The sequence below is a fragment of the Malus domestica genome, chromosome 03 (assembly GCF_042453785.1).
Source record: "Malus domestica chromosome 03, GDT2T_hap1".
NCBI lineage: Eukaryota > Viridiplantae > Streptophyta > Magnoliopsida > Rosales > Rosaceae > Malus > Malus domestica.
Genome location: NC_091663.1, coordinates 35,526,226 through 35,541,390, shown reverse-complemented (window position 1 = coordinate 35,541,390; position 15,165 = coordinate 35,526,226). Strand labels below are relative to the sequence as shown.

Below are 15,165 nucleotides of genomic sequence, written 5' to 3'. Positions count from 1 at the left end.
TCAAAGCCCAATCTTCTTCTTCCTCACTGAACCCACAAAGCTCTCTTCTTCTCACCAAACCCTCCCAATTTCCTGACCTCCCACCACCCAAACTCTCTCTCACCTCCTCCCATCATACAAACTCTCTCGCTCTCTCCTCCTCCCAGCGATGTAAGTCTCCTTTCGCCGCCCAAACTCGCTCGCCGATTACGACCTGCAGGGACCTAGATCCTTGCGATCAGATCAGAGAGCCGTTGCGCTGTAATGGGTTGGACATGCTAGGTTAGGAGGTGGGCAACGAAAAGAGGGATTGAGATGAGGAGAATTGAGATGGAGGTGGATGAGGGAGGGGACCAGATCTGCACATAAAGGGAAATAAAATTAACGAAAATGATTTGAAAATTTTAAATTTTAATTAAAATGATAAAAATGTGTTAAGTGAATAGTAACATGAATGATTTTTAGAATAAAAATATCATTTCCGTTAAAGATAAACAGCACATGAAGTATTTCGTTAAAATTTTCAAAAGGAATGAGAAGATGGAAGGGTGAAGAAAATAATAAAGAAATTAATCAAAAATATTTAATAACTAATTAAAAAATAACTTAAAAATATTTGAAGCCCAGGAAGGGATTTGGATCCTCTCCTTGGGGATTCTAGGGATCAACCTTGAGGATTCTAGGGATCCACGTATGTGGATCGTGGATAAAAAATCATATAGCCTCAACTAAATGCTTTTTATATTTTTAAAAGTAAAATAGTTTCGTTTTGTGTGAAAAATATAAAAAAGAAAATAATTGTGATCGCACGATTTTTTATCAACGATCCACGTGTGTTGATCTCTAGAATCCTTAGGGAGAGGATCTAGCGAGAATCCAAATCCGGCATGAAGGGGAAGAGATGCTATGATTTGACTTTTCAGTTGAAAAATATTAGTATTATATTTTTATCGTTATTGTTGATTTGAACATTAACTTGTACAAAATAAGCCTTTGTATTAAATGTCTTAACCCACCTGCGGCAATAACAAGTAGACTACTACATAGAGAGGAGTAATGCTAGCGACAATAAATTTGTAGATAAAATTTTGTAAACTAAATGATATAAAAGTTGATTGAATTTTATTTAAGCATCGATAAACGTATTCATTTCTTATTAGCGACGCATCGTTTAGTTTGCAAAATTTATCTACAAATTTACTCTCCCTTGCATTACTTGAGAGAGTTACATATTTTGCTCCACAATCATTTCAATTTTCCATCCACCATGGCGAAGAATGCTGTGAAATATTCAGTGGTACTCTCTCTCCCTCTCTCTCCCCTGTGTATATGAATTGAGTGCTGAAGTGGGTGTGTGCAGGTGGACGCGTTCACTGACTCAGCTTTCAAGGGCAACCCAGCAGCGGTTTGCTCGCTGGAGGAAGACAGAGACGACCAGTGGTTGCAGGCGGTGGCCGCCGAGTTCAATCTCTCCGTGACATGTTACTTGACTCGGCTCCTCGGTTCGGTCTCAGATGGTTCACTCCTTCCCTTGAGGTCTCAGCTCACCTCTCTTCAATTCAATGCTTTTGTTCATATCATATCAATTACACTTTCCTGGTTTTGAAGTGTTCAACTTTTATCTGGGTCGATATGGAATCCACGAGAAGATTTGAGTGTATTGAAAACAGCCAAGAATTCAGTTTAAAGTTGTTCCTTTTAGGCTTTTAGCATATGGATTTATTTAAAAGTGCTACTGGGTTGTTAAAGCAGTTGGAAAAGTGCTTCTGGGTTGTAAAAGCATTTGATTTTTAGTAAAAAGTTGGACGTGTTTCTAAGAATAGCTCTTTGAGGCTTTGAGCAAAAAGGTTTATAAGTGGAAGGGCTTTTGTACTAACTAGTAGGAAATTATTTTGGAATATCGGGTTTTTATTCTTAATTAAATCTATTTAAGGCCATTTTGAAAGTGCTTTCTACTTATGTGCAGAAGTGCTTTCTCAAAAAGCACATCCAAAACGATCCCTAACTTAGGTTAATTTCTCTAAGCTTAATGTGACAATGTGACCTTTCAGTAAAATGATTTTTACTGAACTGGACTGGTATTGCTAATTTTTTTATTTTTTTTTTGCAACCGATGTATGTAGAATATGCATTCTTAATCAAGATATGTAGAATATGCATTCTTAATCAAGCTTGAAAATTTGATTGCCCTTTTGCAGGCTAAGCTTTGTGGTCATGCAACATTAGCAGCTGCATACACTCTCTTCAACTCTGGCTTGATAAAGAGGACAACCGTCACAGATGATTTACTTGTAAGTCATACAATCCTTCCACAAACCTACATTTTCAATTCCGTATTATGCTTTCGATCGATAGAAGCATATATATAAGACAACGGACAGCTTTTATTATATTGGATTGCCTGTGCAGTCTAGCATGTACTCCTAAGTGATACTGGTTTCGTTTTTCAAGGTTGTGCTTCCATCAGCACAAGCTGTCACAGATTTACAGCCGAAGTTAGATGCAATTCGACAATGTCCAGGGTCCAGGGGCGTGATTGTAACTGGGATTGCTCCTCCGGAATATGGATATGATTTTTACAGTAGATTCTTCTGCCCCAAACATGGAATTGATGAGGTAAGCAGTTTGCGTTCGTTCTCTCAGCAAGTTTCGTTCAAGTGCCTGATACCTGGTGCCAAATGCTGTATCATATTTCTATCAGCTTTGCTATGTTAGATGAGAAAATTATGTACCTGCATTCATAAGCCACTCATTTTTCTTTTCTGCTAACGTGGATTTAGAACATTTGAATAACCTGCTTGGAACCATTTCCTGTGTCTTTTCCCGCGTAATCTTTGTCAGTTTTGTCATTCCGAACTAAGTACCGGAATATATATCTGAACCTGCTAACATGGATTTAAACCATTTGATATATAAATCTGAATACTGCTAATTGTTTACGTCAGGATCCCGTTTGTGGGAGCGCACATTGTGCCCTAGCATCATACTGGTGCAAAAAACTTGGAAAGTCTGATGTTTTTGCTTATCAGGTACTCTCTCTCTCTCTCTCTCTCTCTCTCTCTCTCTCTCTCTCTCTCTCTCTCTCTGGTCTTATCAGAATCTTAGTCCCCTCATATGTTGGTGTTTACTTTCAGGCATCACCTCGAGGGGGAGCAATTAACATTCATCTAGATGAGCAAAACCAGAGGGTACTGCTGCGAGGAAAAGCTGTTCTTGTGAGGGAAGGATCTGTTTTAGCCTGAAGTTGGAATTTTTTATATTTTGCAAGTACAAATATTTGAAATAAATGACTCAGTTTTATGAGACAAACCATTATATTTGAATTAATTAAATTTGAGCAAATTAGATTGGTGTGCCTTGATTTTTCATTTCGAAATTTCTATCCCGACTTCTTCATATTGGCATCTTGAAACGTTCTACTGCTGCTCAACTTTCCATCTCAGCTGAGCTGCTGAACTCTCCCTCCCTCCCTCGCTCCCTCTCTCTTCTCTCTCTCTCTCTCTCTCTCTCTCTCTCTCTCTCTCTCTCTCTCTCTCTCTCTCTCTCTCACACACACACACACACACTAAAATGTGGTTTTCTGTTTGGCATATTTGATGTCATAATCATGCTCATTGTTCAATCACCACAAGGTTCTTGATTCTTAGAATTTTTTCAGTGTGCCGAGAACACGGCTACTGTCACGGAATATCTACTTGTAAGTCCTTGGGTGGTGAAGCAGAGTCCTATTTCGTTGAACTGAATTATCCTGCCGCCCCATCGAAGGAAATTCAACTTTGATGAGGTTTCGGTAATCTCCATTGTGAGAATGCGAAGGTAAAAGAGTCCTACATTGGTGAAAGGAGAAACTTTGCAAGCGCTTATAAGACGTTGGGCTACTTCCCATATTATCAATCGGTTTTATGGTGGAATCTCAACTTCTTCATCCATGTCTTTGGTGTTGATTATTGACTCAAACATGTAGTCAAAGTCCAAATCTTTGGGCTACTTTTGTGGTCAAAATTGTTGGATGGCATGCTACATGTGGGAAACCAAAATTGGATGCACTTATGCCTAATTCTTTTTGACTTGATGTTAGGCCTTTGGCCATTGATGTCTTTGAGAAGCTTTTTCTTTGGCTATAAAAGGAGAGCAAGGTGTAGCTCATAAGCATGGAGAAGTAGAGAAGAACAAGGAAGAGAGAAAAATAGCAAGAAGCCATTTGGCATAGAGAAGAATTTTCTCAAATTGTCTTGCTTTGTATTTTTGGTTTTCTCTTCCTATTGTAAGTGTGAGAGCTTGAGTTATTCGGGTCTTTGGGAAATTGAGTGATAAACACTATTGTATGTTCTCATTGATTATAGTGGAATACTCCGTCGTCTCCAAACTGGATGTAGGCATTGCCGAACCAGTATAAATCTTGGTGTTCTTGTTGATGTTGATTTTGTTTCTGTTCTATTTTACTATTCACTTACAGTCGAATGCCGCTTCCGCACAACAAGTGGTATCAGAGCCCAGTTCGTGAATAGTGTTGGCGCTACAGTTCCGTGAACAGTGAACTGCTACAGTATCTGTGAACAATATTGTACCTGTGAACAGTGCCGTATTTGTGAATAGTGCCGAGTAGATGGCTGGAGATAAAGATGAATCTGTAAAGAGGGGGTCAGCATCGTCTTCGTCTACATCCAATAGAATTCCAACTACTACTACAAGGTTAGAGGTTGATAAATTCAATGGCTCTAATAATTTTGGTATGTGGCAATGTGAAGTTATGGATGTGTTGTATCAACAAGAGTTGGATATGGTTCTGGAAGATAAACCAGAAGATATTGATGACAAGCAGTGGACGCGAATTAATCTTCATGCTTGTGCTGCTATTCGATCGTTCCTTGATAAGGAGTTGAAATACCCGTATATGAAGGAAACTTCTGCTAAGGAGTTATGGACGAAATTGGAGGAGAAGTATATGACCAAGAGCGCAGAAAATCGCCTCTTCTTGAAGAAGCGACTCTTCCGATTTCAATATCGTCCAGGTATCTCTATGCACGAACACCTCAACGATTATAATAAAATACTTGCTGATTTAGCAAACCTTGATGTGAAAATTCCTGACGAGGACAAGGCACTATGTTTGTTAAATTCATTGCCTGATGATTATGATCATTTGACAACTACTCTGTTGTATGGAAAATCCGAGGTGAAACTTGATGAGGTGTCTGCGGCATTGGTGAATCATGAGTGTCGTAAGAAGGAACTGAAGACTCACAATTCACAAACCGAGGCATTTGTTGCAAGGGGTCGAACAGAAGAAAGAAAATCTGGGAAGCGGGGAAAATCTCGTTCAAAGTCACGAGGGAAGTTTCCTGCTAAAGATGAATGTGCTTTTTGTCGCCAAAAGGGTCATTGGAAGAAAGACTGCCCCAAATTAAAGAACAAAGAGAAGGAGAAAGCGGGTTCTGAAGCAAATATTGCAAAATCTAGAGATGATGATGATTTCGAGTTTGCTTTGGCTAGTTCATATGCTGATGGTCACTCAAGTGAGTGGATTTTGGATTCAGGTTGCACCTATCATATGTGTCCCATTCGGGAATGGTTTTCTAATTTCAAGGAGCTGGATGGTGGAGTTGTTTTGATGGGTAATGATAATGCCTGCAAAACACAAGGGATAGGCAAAATCTGTTTGAAGATGCATGATGGAACAGTCAGAGAATTAAGTGATGTTCGGTATGTACCGGATATGAAGAAAAATCTTATCTCACTGGGTGCATTGGAATCCAAGGGTCTCAAGATCACCATGGAGGGTGGAGTTCTTAAAGCTGTGTACGGGGCACTGGTGGTGATGAAAGGTACAAGACGAAATAACTTGTATTTCTTGCAGGGGAGTACAGTTATTGGTGGAGCAGCTGTCACCGAAGCTGCTGACGCAGATAGCACAGACACCACGAGGTTATGGCATATGCGTCTTGGGCATGCTTGTGAAAAAGCGTTGCAAGGATTGGTGAAGCAAGGCTTATTGAAAGGTGCAAAGGCATGCAAATTGGAATTCTGTGAGCATTGTGTGTTGGGTAAGCAAACTAGAGTAAAATTTGGCACTGCTATTCACCACACTAAAGGCATTCTTGATTATGTTCACACTGATGTTTGGGGACCTTCCAAGAATGCATCTTGGGGAGGTAGCCATTATTTTGTCTCCTTTGTTGATGACTTCTCTAGAAGAATATGGGTGTACACCATGAAGCGTAAAGATGAAGTCTTGAAGATATTCCTGAAGTGGAAAAAGATGATTGAAACGCAAAGCGGTCGAAAGATCAAGACTCTCAGATCAGACAATGGGGGTGAATATAGGTCTGATCCTTTCTTGAAAGTTTGTCAAGATGAGGGTATTGTGAGGCACTTCACGGTTAGGGAGACACCGCAACAGAATGGGGTGGCGGAGCGCATGAACCGTACTTTGCTTGAGAAAGTTCGGTGTATGTTGTCTAATGCTGGATTAGGCAAGGCATTTTGGGCTGAGGCAATTACTTATGCAAGTCATCTCATTAATCGATTGACAGCTACTGCGAATGGGGGCAAAACGCCCATGGAGGTATGGTCTGGTAAACCTTGTACTGATTACAAGTTTTTACACATATTTGGTTGTCCTGCTTACTATCGTGTCAGAAAAAGCAAGTTGGATCCAAGAGCAAAGAAAGCTCTATTTATGGGCTTTAGCACTGGCGTGAAGGGATACCGACTTTGGTGTCCAGATGAGAAGAAATTTGTTGTAAGCAAAGATGTGACTTTTGATGAGGCTGCTATGGTTAATAAGAACAAGCATGAAGGCGAAACTAAAGCGACCGAGACCATGAGTAGCTCAAAGCAGGTGGAGTTACTGAAGACTCCAGTTGTTCCAGTAAGGTCTGATGTTTCAAACACTAGTCCTACAGTTAATTCTGATGATGAGGACGAGGATGATGAAGAGGAGGCACCTACCCAAGAGCCTCCACAGCAACAAGACTATATTGCAACCAGAAGATCGAGAAGGGAAATCCGAAAGCCTGCTCGATTTACTGATATTGTGGCATATGCACTTCCCGTTATTGAAGATGATATTCCATCCGCCTACAAAGAAGCTGTCGTGAGTTCAGAGTGCGAGTTGTGGAAGAAATCTATGGATGAGGAGATGAAATCTCTTCATAAAATTGAGACTTGGAAGCTGGTTCAGTTACCAAAGGGGAAGAAAGCAATTGGTTGTAAATGGGTGTATGCCAAAAAGATGGAATCTTTGGGAAAAGACAATGTAAGATTCAAAGCCAGATTGGTAGCTAAAGGCTACGCTCAGAAGGAAGGCCTTGACTACAATGAGGTATTTTCTCCTGTAGTAAAACATTCTTCTATTCGTATTTTGTTGGTTTTGGTTGTGCAGTTTGACCTTGAGTTAGCCCAACTTGATGTCAAGACTGCGTTCTTACATGGTGATTTGGAGGGAGATATTCTTCTTCAGAAGATTGGGACCGCTGACAATCCTGCGGATATGTTAACGAAGCCAGTTTCGTTGCACAAGTTTAAGCACTGCTTAGACTTGATTGGCGTTTGTAAAATTTGTTGATTGCCCCATGGGGGATTGGGAGACGACTATTTGGAGTTCTACTTAGAGGGTTTGAGTCAAGGTGGAGATTGTTGATTATTGACTCAAACATGTAGTCAAAGTCCAAATCTTTGGGCTACTTTTGTGGTCAAAATTGTTGGATGGCATGCTACATGTGGGAAACCAAAATTGGATGCACTTATGCCTAATTCTTTTTGACTTGATGTTAGGCCTTTGGCCATTGATGTCTTTGAGAAGCTTTTTCTTTGGCTATAAAAGGAGAGCAAGGTGTAGCTCATAAGCATGGAGAAGTAGAGAAGAACAAGGAAGAGAGAAAAATAGCAAGAAGCCATTTGGCATAGAGAAGAATTTTCTCAAATTGTCTTGCTTTGTATTTTTGGTTTTCTCTTCCTATTGTAAGTGTGAGAGCTTGAGTTATTCGGGTCTTTGGGAAATTGAGTGATAAACACTATTGTATGTTCTCATTGATTATAGTGGAATACTCCGTCGTCTCCAAACTGGATGTAGGCATTGCCGAACCAGTATAAATCTTGGTGTTCTTGTTGGTGTTGTTTTTTATTCTGTTCTGTCTTACTATTCACTTACAGTGAATGCCGCTTCCGCACAACATTTGGGTGGTGCTTCTACGATTGAAATAAGGAGGGCTATATTTCCCATTGCATATTATGCTTTTGATCAAAGGTTGTGCTTCCATTAGCACAAGCGGTTGCAGATTTACGGCCGCAGTTTGATGAAATCAGAATTTTTCCGGAGTCTAGAGAAGTGATTGTAACGGGGATTGCTCATCCAGAGTCTGGATATGAATGCAGTAGATTCTTCTCCCCTAAGCACAAAATTAATGAAGTTGCTCCTCCAGAGTCTAGAGAAGTGATTGTACTCTCTCTCTCTCTCTCTCTCTCTCTCTCTGTTCTTTTCATAATCTTACTACCTTGTATTGTTGATACATTATTGTTTACTTTCAGGCATCGCGTCGAGTGGGAGTTGTATGCATTCATCTAGATGAGCAGAATCAAAGGCTACTGATGCGAGGGAAAGCTGTTACTGTCATGGAAGGAACTGTTTTAGCTTGAAATTGGAGTGAATTTCATTGTGCTAAATATAAATATTTGAATAAATTACTCAATTAATGTGGAACAGAAACATTATGTCAAGAAACATTATATTTGAATAAATTAATTAGGAGGGTCATAGGCGGCACTAAAATTGGTTTAAAAAACATTTTCACCAAAAGTGTTTTAAGTTATTTTAAAAACATTTCCAAATGCTCATAATTTACATAAATCTGAATACTGCTACTTCTGCATGTTGGGATCCCCTTTTTGGGAGCTCACATTGTGCCTTAGCATCATACTGGTGCAAAAAACTCGGAAAATCCGAGTTGGATACATGGTACTCTCTCTCGCTCTCTCTCTCTCTCTGTTCTTTTCATAATCTTCCTATCTTGTATGTTGATACATTATTGTTTAGTTTCAGGCATCGCGTCGAGGGGGAGTAGTACGCATGCATCTAGATGAGTAGAATCAAAGGGTATTGATGCGAGGGAAAGCTGTTACTGTCATGGAAGGAACTGTTTTAGCTTGAAATTGGAGTGAATTTCATTGTGCTAAATATAAATATTTGAATAAATTACTCAATTAGCGTGGAACAAACATTATCTTTGAATAAATTAATTAGATGGTCCTAAGCAGGGTTAAGCGTAAATTTTTAAAACAGTGAATACCGATGATGTTGATGGTGGACGTGCATGGGCCTACAAAAAATTTCACAAGTTGCATGCGTTTTACACGTTTTTTTTTCCTTGAATCTTGATTGCTTTTCCTTTAATAATAGAAAGTGGGAGAAACAATGACTTGGCAAAAGTGATGCGACAATGATAGGGCGCGGGATATGTCGGATTCTTTACATGCAAAACATATGTACGCAAAAATAACGCATTACAATCACATGTTCACAACATAAGTTACCTGCACAATGTGAGACGGTAATTTGTATCGAAAGTCGAAAAACATATTCGATCAAGAAGACATAAGATATGTTTCTTGACAAGTTGTCGGCAGGTGGGATCTTGTCGAGTCACTCTCTTACTTAAACTCTTTCTGGAGTGCTGCATAATCATTTCAATCTTCCTTCCAATGGCGAAGAAACCAGTCAAGTATTATGTGGTATGCTTTCGTTATCTCTTTTATGTTTGTGACTTCCCTGTTGGAATTTTTGAATCTCCGAGCTCGCTCCACTCTAACGATATCGATACTGTCCTTACTCCTCAAGTGATCTCAGTATTAGTTAGAGTGGGGTAATACTATTTAAACCCCTTTGATTTTCTTCACACGTGGAAATCCACATCGGTAATTGAAACTCAGAGGTTGGCTCACGTTGGTCATCGGTCGTCTCTATATTAAGAGATCAGACTTGTTTCCTTCCGGGTGGTGACAAGCTCATTGGCTTGCACTTGGCCCATGTTGGGCCCACTTGTTTTCAATTGGAACTCATCGGTCATCTTTATATTAAGAGATCAGACTTGTTTCCTTCCGGGTGGTGACAAGCTCATTGGTTTGCACGGGTCCGTAACTGTGGACTTTGATACCATGTTGAAATTTTTGGATCGTCGGGCCCGTCCTATTCTAACGACACCGATACTATCCCCATTAACCACCTGCACAATCTTCAGGTGTGGGGTTTTACCATAAAAAACTTGGTATTAGTTAGAGTGGGGTAATACTATTTAAACCCTTTTGGTTTTCTTAACCCTGTGGGACAGTTTAACATTCCCTGCATGGAAGTATCCCCACTCATTCACGCACTGCAATGTGGACGTGATTGACTTGGGGTACCGCGGAAGTATCTCTTGCATGTAAGGCGTGCAAGTAGTGTGTAGGGCTGACTGGTGAAATGGCTGTGTAGGTGGACGCGTTCACAGACTCGGCTTTCAAGGGGAACCCAGCAGCGGTTTGCTTGCTGGAGGAAGATAGAGACGACCAGTGGCTACAAGCTGTGGCCTTCGAGTTCAATCTATCCCAGACGTGCTACTTGACTCGAATCAATGACTCTCACTCAGCTCCTCGGTTCGGTCTCAGATGGTTCTCGCCTACTAATGAGGTCTGACCAGCTCAATCACCAATGTTTAGTGTTTCCTTTCATATGATCAAATAATCGATCTTTATAGTTCCTCTGGTTTCAAGTTCGTAATCTGGGTTCATAGTAGCAAAGTTTGAAATATAAAACCCACGCCAAAATTTGGAGTGTCAAGATCTTCAGCAGCCAAGAATTCAGTTAAAATGGTTCTTTTTAGGCTTTCATGTGCGTAACTTTACTTAAAAAACAAACTTTCTTTCCACTCGGGTATCTAAATCTGATTCCCTTTTCGCAGGTTGAGCTTTGCGGTCATGGAACATTAGCTTCTTCACACACTCTCTTTAAGTCTGGTTTGATAAGTTCCGACATTATTGAGTTTTCGACTCTGTCTGGAATTTTAACAGCTAAGAAGGTTCTAGATGTTAAGACAGCCAATGGTGAAGCACAAGAGTCGTCCTATTTCATTGAACTGAACTTTCCTGCCGCCCCGTCTAATGAATTCAACTCTGATGAGGTTTCGGTTATCTCCAAGGCCTTGAACAGCTCTTGTATTATTGATATAAGGAGGGCAACTGTCACAGATGATCTACTTGTAAGTCATGCAATCCTTTTAGGAACCTGCATTTTCGGTTCCATATCATCCTTTCAATCAATATAAGCCTATAACTTTTCCTTTCTGATGGTTCTGCTTCATTCTTGTTTCATTTTCCGCAAGGTTGTGCTTCCATCAGCAAAAGCGATTGCAGATTTACAGCCACAGCCTGATGCAATCAAAAAATGTCCGGGGTCTAGGGGAGTGCTTGCAACAGCGATTGCTCCTCCAGAGTCCGGTTATGATTTTTACAGTAGATTCTTTGCCCCTAAACACGGTGTTAATGAGGTATGCTGCTTGCTCACTTATCAGTTTTCGGTTTTGTGAACTCAGGAACTACGGTTGGTAAAAATCTGAATGCTGCTTCTTGTTAATGTCAGGATCCTGTTTGCGGGAGCGCACATTGTGTCTTAGCATCATACTGGTGCAAAAAACTCGGAAAATCTCATGTTGTTGGATACGTGGTACTCTCTCTTGCACTCGCTATCCCTCTCTTTCCCTATCTTCGTTCTGATCATAAGCTTACAACCCTTTATGTTGATACATCATTGCTTATTTTTAGGCATCACGTCGAGGAGGAGTAGTATGCATTCATCTAGACGAGCAGAATCAAAGGGTGCTGCTGCGAGGGAAAGCGGTTACTGTCATGGAAGGAACTGTTTTAGTTTGAAGTTAGAGTTAGTTTCATTGTGCAAGTACAAATATTTGAACTAAATGACTCGGTTTGTGGGAAAAATAAAACCATTGTATTTCGAATAGATTTCAAATTCGATCTGTTGTGTTCGGTAATCCAGCATGTTTCTTTAAAAAATCTGTGTTCTGATTTATGATAAGTTGGTGAGACTTTGGACTTGGTTCCAAACGAACAGAATCAAGCAAGCTGTATGTGAAACTTTCTATTTCAAGGTGTAGTTCCTTCAATTTTTCGTTGTGTTTGAAACACAGTTACATGATGTTACAATTACGCTCAAATAAAAACATGTGGATTTGTTTTTTTTATTAATATACCTTAAAATTGAGACATATTAACATTGACGTCCACGCTTATTATAATACATAGAATAATACATCATGTGGCATGTGTGACATATCAACCATGTCACGTCATGCTCAAATGTATAATTTGGATGAAATAAGCTCATATTATTGTATTTCAAAGCAAACAATCTTCGGACGTGAGCAGTTTGTTTGAGTTGGAGGATGTCCCATGTTCGAGAGTCACACGGATACATAACACCATATATTTGTAAGAAGTTTGGTACTAAATAGTGAATGAGTTAACCGTCATTTGTAAAAGTATCTTTGTAAATATCGTGAAAATAATTTAACTAGAATTTAGCCATTTACTTGGACTTCTAAATTACTATTAATATGGAAATGTTTTGGTCCAAATCGGGGGATTCAAATCCCTCCCTCTTCGCATGCGTCTAATATTCTATTGGAAGGGGAAACTCATGCTTTCCGAGTGCAAAACTCTCCCTCTTTTAAATTATTATAATCATTTCAAATCTCTCTCCCCTCAGTAACAAAATAAAAAATAAAAAATAAAAAAATCCCTCCCTCTTCATGCAGATATCTTATGCACATAAATCCTTGGGATTCTGCAAGATACAGGTCCTCATACTCTCTTTTAATATTCACTTTCACAAAATATTTTCTGCATGCTAGAGAATCATTAATTCACTCAATCAAGAAAATTAAAAATAATTTAAGACAAAAGATCCTCTGTATATATATAAAAACCCTTCTCTCATTTCCTTTGAACTGCAAGAAATCTCAGCCATCTGATCATTCTTGATTCCAGGGATAATACTACAAAGCCACCATCCATGGCCCAGAATCACATTCCTCAGGTACTTACCAATTCCTACCAATTGAAAACTATTTTCTTTGTATACATTTTGCCAATTCTTACAATCCTCCTATCCTCGCAAAAAAAGATTGTTTTGTTGTCTTGGTATCGCTCTTTTTTTACACTCTGCTGCATTAATTTATTTAAACTAAATCATGGCAGACTGAGATTACAAAAATAAACATAGAATGTCCCAAATCTCAAAAGAAGCTCAAGAGATTCCTCTCAAATCTTCAGGGTATTTTTTTTATTTTGTTATAAATTTTTATTTTTTATGAAATAATTCGGGGTACTACGAAATTTCGTATTTTATTTATCTTTTTTTATGATCATATTTTCCCCAGGAAACTATTCTGTTAAGTTCGATCCGGAATCTGGAAGATTAACTGTTGAATCCACGGTAGACAAGAACATGATCAACGAGGCAGTAGGGCATGCTAGGTTTTCTGCAGGGCTCACGTGTGAGGATAATACTCTACCGCCACCCGACAGCAATTTCTTGCAACCCAAGGCAACCGGCAGCCACATGTCGGACGGAGCACAAGATCAAGGGCTTGAGATCATAAGATGGGCTCAAATGGGGGAGCTCCAAAAACTTCCCAACATCCAAAGGCTACAGAAGTTGGAGCTTACTCAATCCGGAAGCAATCAAAGAATTAAGCTCACATTCTTCGACGAAAAGCCTGAACCTCAGCCTCAGCCTCAGCCTGAACCTCAACCTCAACCACAACCCCAGGCTCATGCTAGGGTTAATGTCATTAATGTCAAGGATGACGAGCAAAATGAGCCCCACGGCGGAGGAAGCGGCGCCAATAGCAGGCCTGCGAACGAAGTTTGCGGAGATCATGAAGGTGGCGAAGGAAGAAGCTGCACAAGTTCTGATGGTGGTAGCCACCACAACTTATTTGAGTTTCAATACGTTCATACTCCTCCTGAGGCAGCAGGCAATAATAATGATGATGATGGTGATGATGATGATGATAATAATAATAATAATAATAATAATAATAATAATAATAATGATGTGTCGCATGGTACTTATTTGCCTCCTACATACCCTGACCGCGTGACAGTCCAGCACGCTGAGGTCCGGTGTGAGGAGGCCATTGCAAGCAGATGCACCATCTTGTGATGGATCCCGGCCAACAATATCTCTCCATTGCCAAATGCCATATGACTGATCATTGACTTGTGTCTATGCTTATCCGATTATTTAACTGCGAAATAAAGACTAGCTAGCTAGGTAGCTAGAGGTGTAATTTTTGTGATTTTTTCGTCTCTTATTTATTTTTAGGATTTCACAAATAATCTCTTAAATTGATCTATGTGTTATTATATTATTATATTATTCAATGTTATTACTTTACTTGCTAATTACGATAAGAAATATGAACGCGACACAAATCTTACATGAACATAATTGGGTAAACATGAATGTGACTCATTGCTACCCCTTCCAATAAAAAAGCTCCTTTTATTGTGTCATTTAAGGCCTGGCAATTCCTGACACGACCCGATAACCCGACACGACACGACACGAAATTAACAGGTGTTCGGGTCCACACGATAACGAAACGGGTCGTTATCAGGTAACCCGATAAGCACCTGTTAAGATAACGGGTTTGTTCGGGTATACACGTGGGTAACACGATACACGATAAGCAGAATATTAATTTAATAATTTATAACCCTAAAAAAAATACTATAATAATTATATATATATATATTAATTTAACAATTTTATAACCCTAAAAACTATAATAATTATATATATATATTAAATTAACTATAATAATTATAATAATTATATATACTATAATAATTATACCCAAAATATTAACTATAATAATTATATATATATATATGAAATTTTATACCCCTAAAAACTATAATAATTATACATACAAAATAAATAGATTTAAATATACTTAATAAATAAATATATATATACACACACACACCATTGAACTTCATGGGATACGAATTATACGAAACTAATTTCAACGATCCAACCGTCAAACATGTTTGTATATACTTCGAGATCGCATACACCAAAAATTGCAAAAAACAAACATTCAGAGAGCAAGTAACGGGACAAAACTT

At 39.1% G+C, this 15,165-nt stretch overlaps 1 protein-coding gene and 1 pseudogene across 1 annotated transcript; both read left to right on the top strand.

Annotated features, from left to right (window-relative positions):
- Positions 1-1,246: 1,246 nt before the first annotated feature.
- On the top strand, positions 1,247-3,244 carry LOC103408111 (uncharacterized; annotated as a pseudogene).
- A 6,298-nt stretch (positions 3,245-9,542) lies between these two features.
- LOC103427403 (uncharacterized) lies at positions 9,543-12,131 on the top strand. The gene is made up of 6 exons (XM_008365455.4): positions 9,543-9,708; positions 10,448-10,642; positions 10,914-11,210; positions 11,334-11,498; positions 11,591-11,674; positions 11,773-12,131. The coding sequence occupies exons 1-6, from the start codon at positions 9,679-9,681 to the stop codon at positions 11,878-11,880; spliced, it is 879 nt and encodes a 292-aa protein (XP_008363677.3). The 5' UTR covers positions 9,543-9,678; the 3' UTR covers positions 11,881-12,131.
- Positions 12,132-15,165: the final 3,034 nt, after the last annotated feature.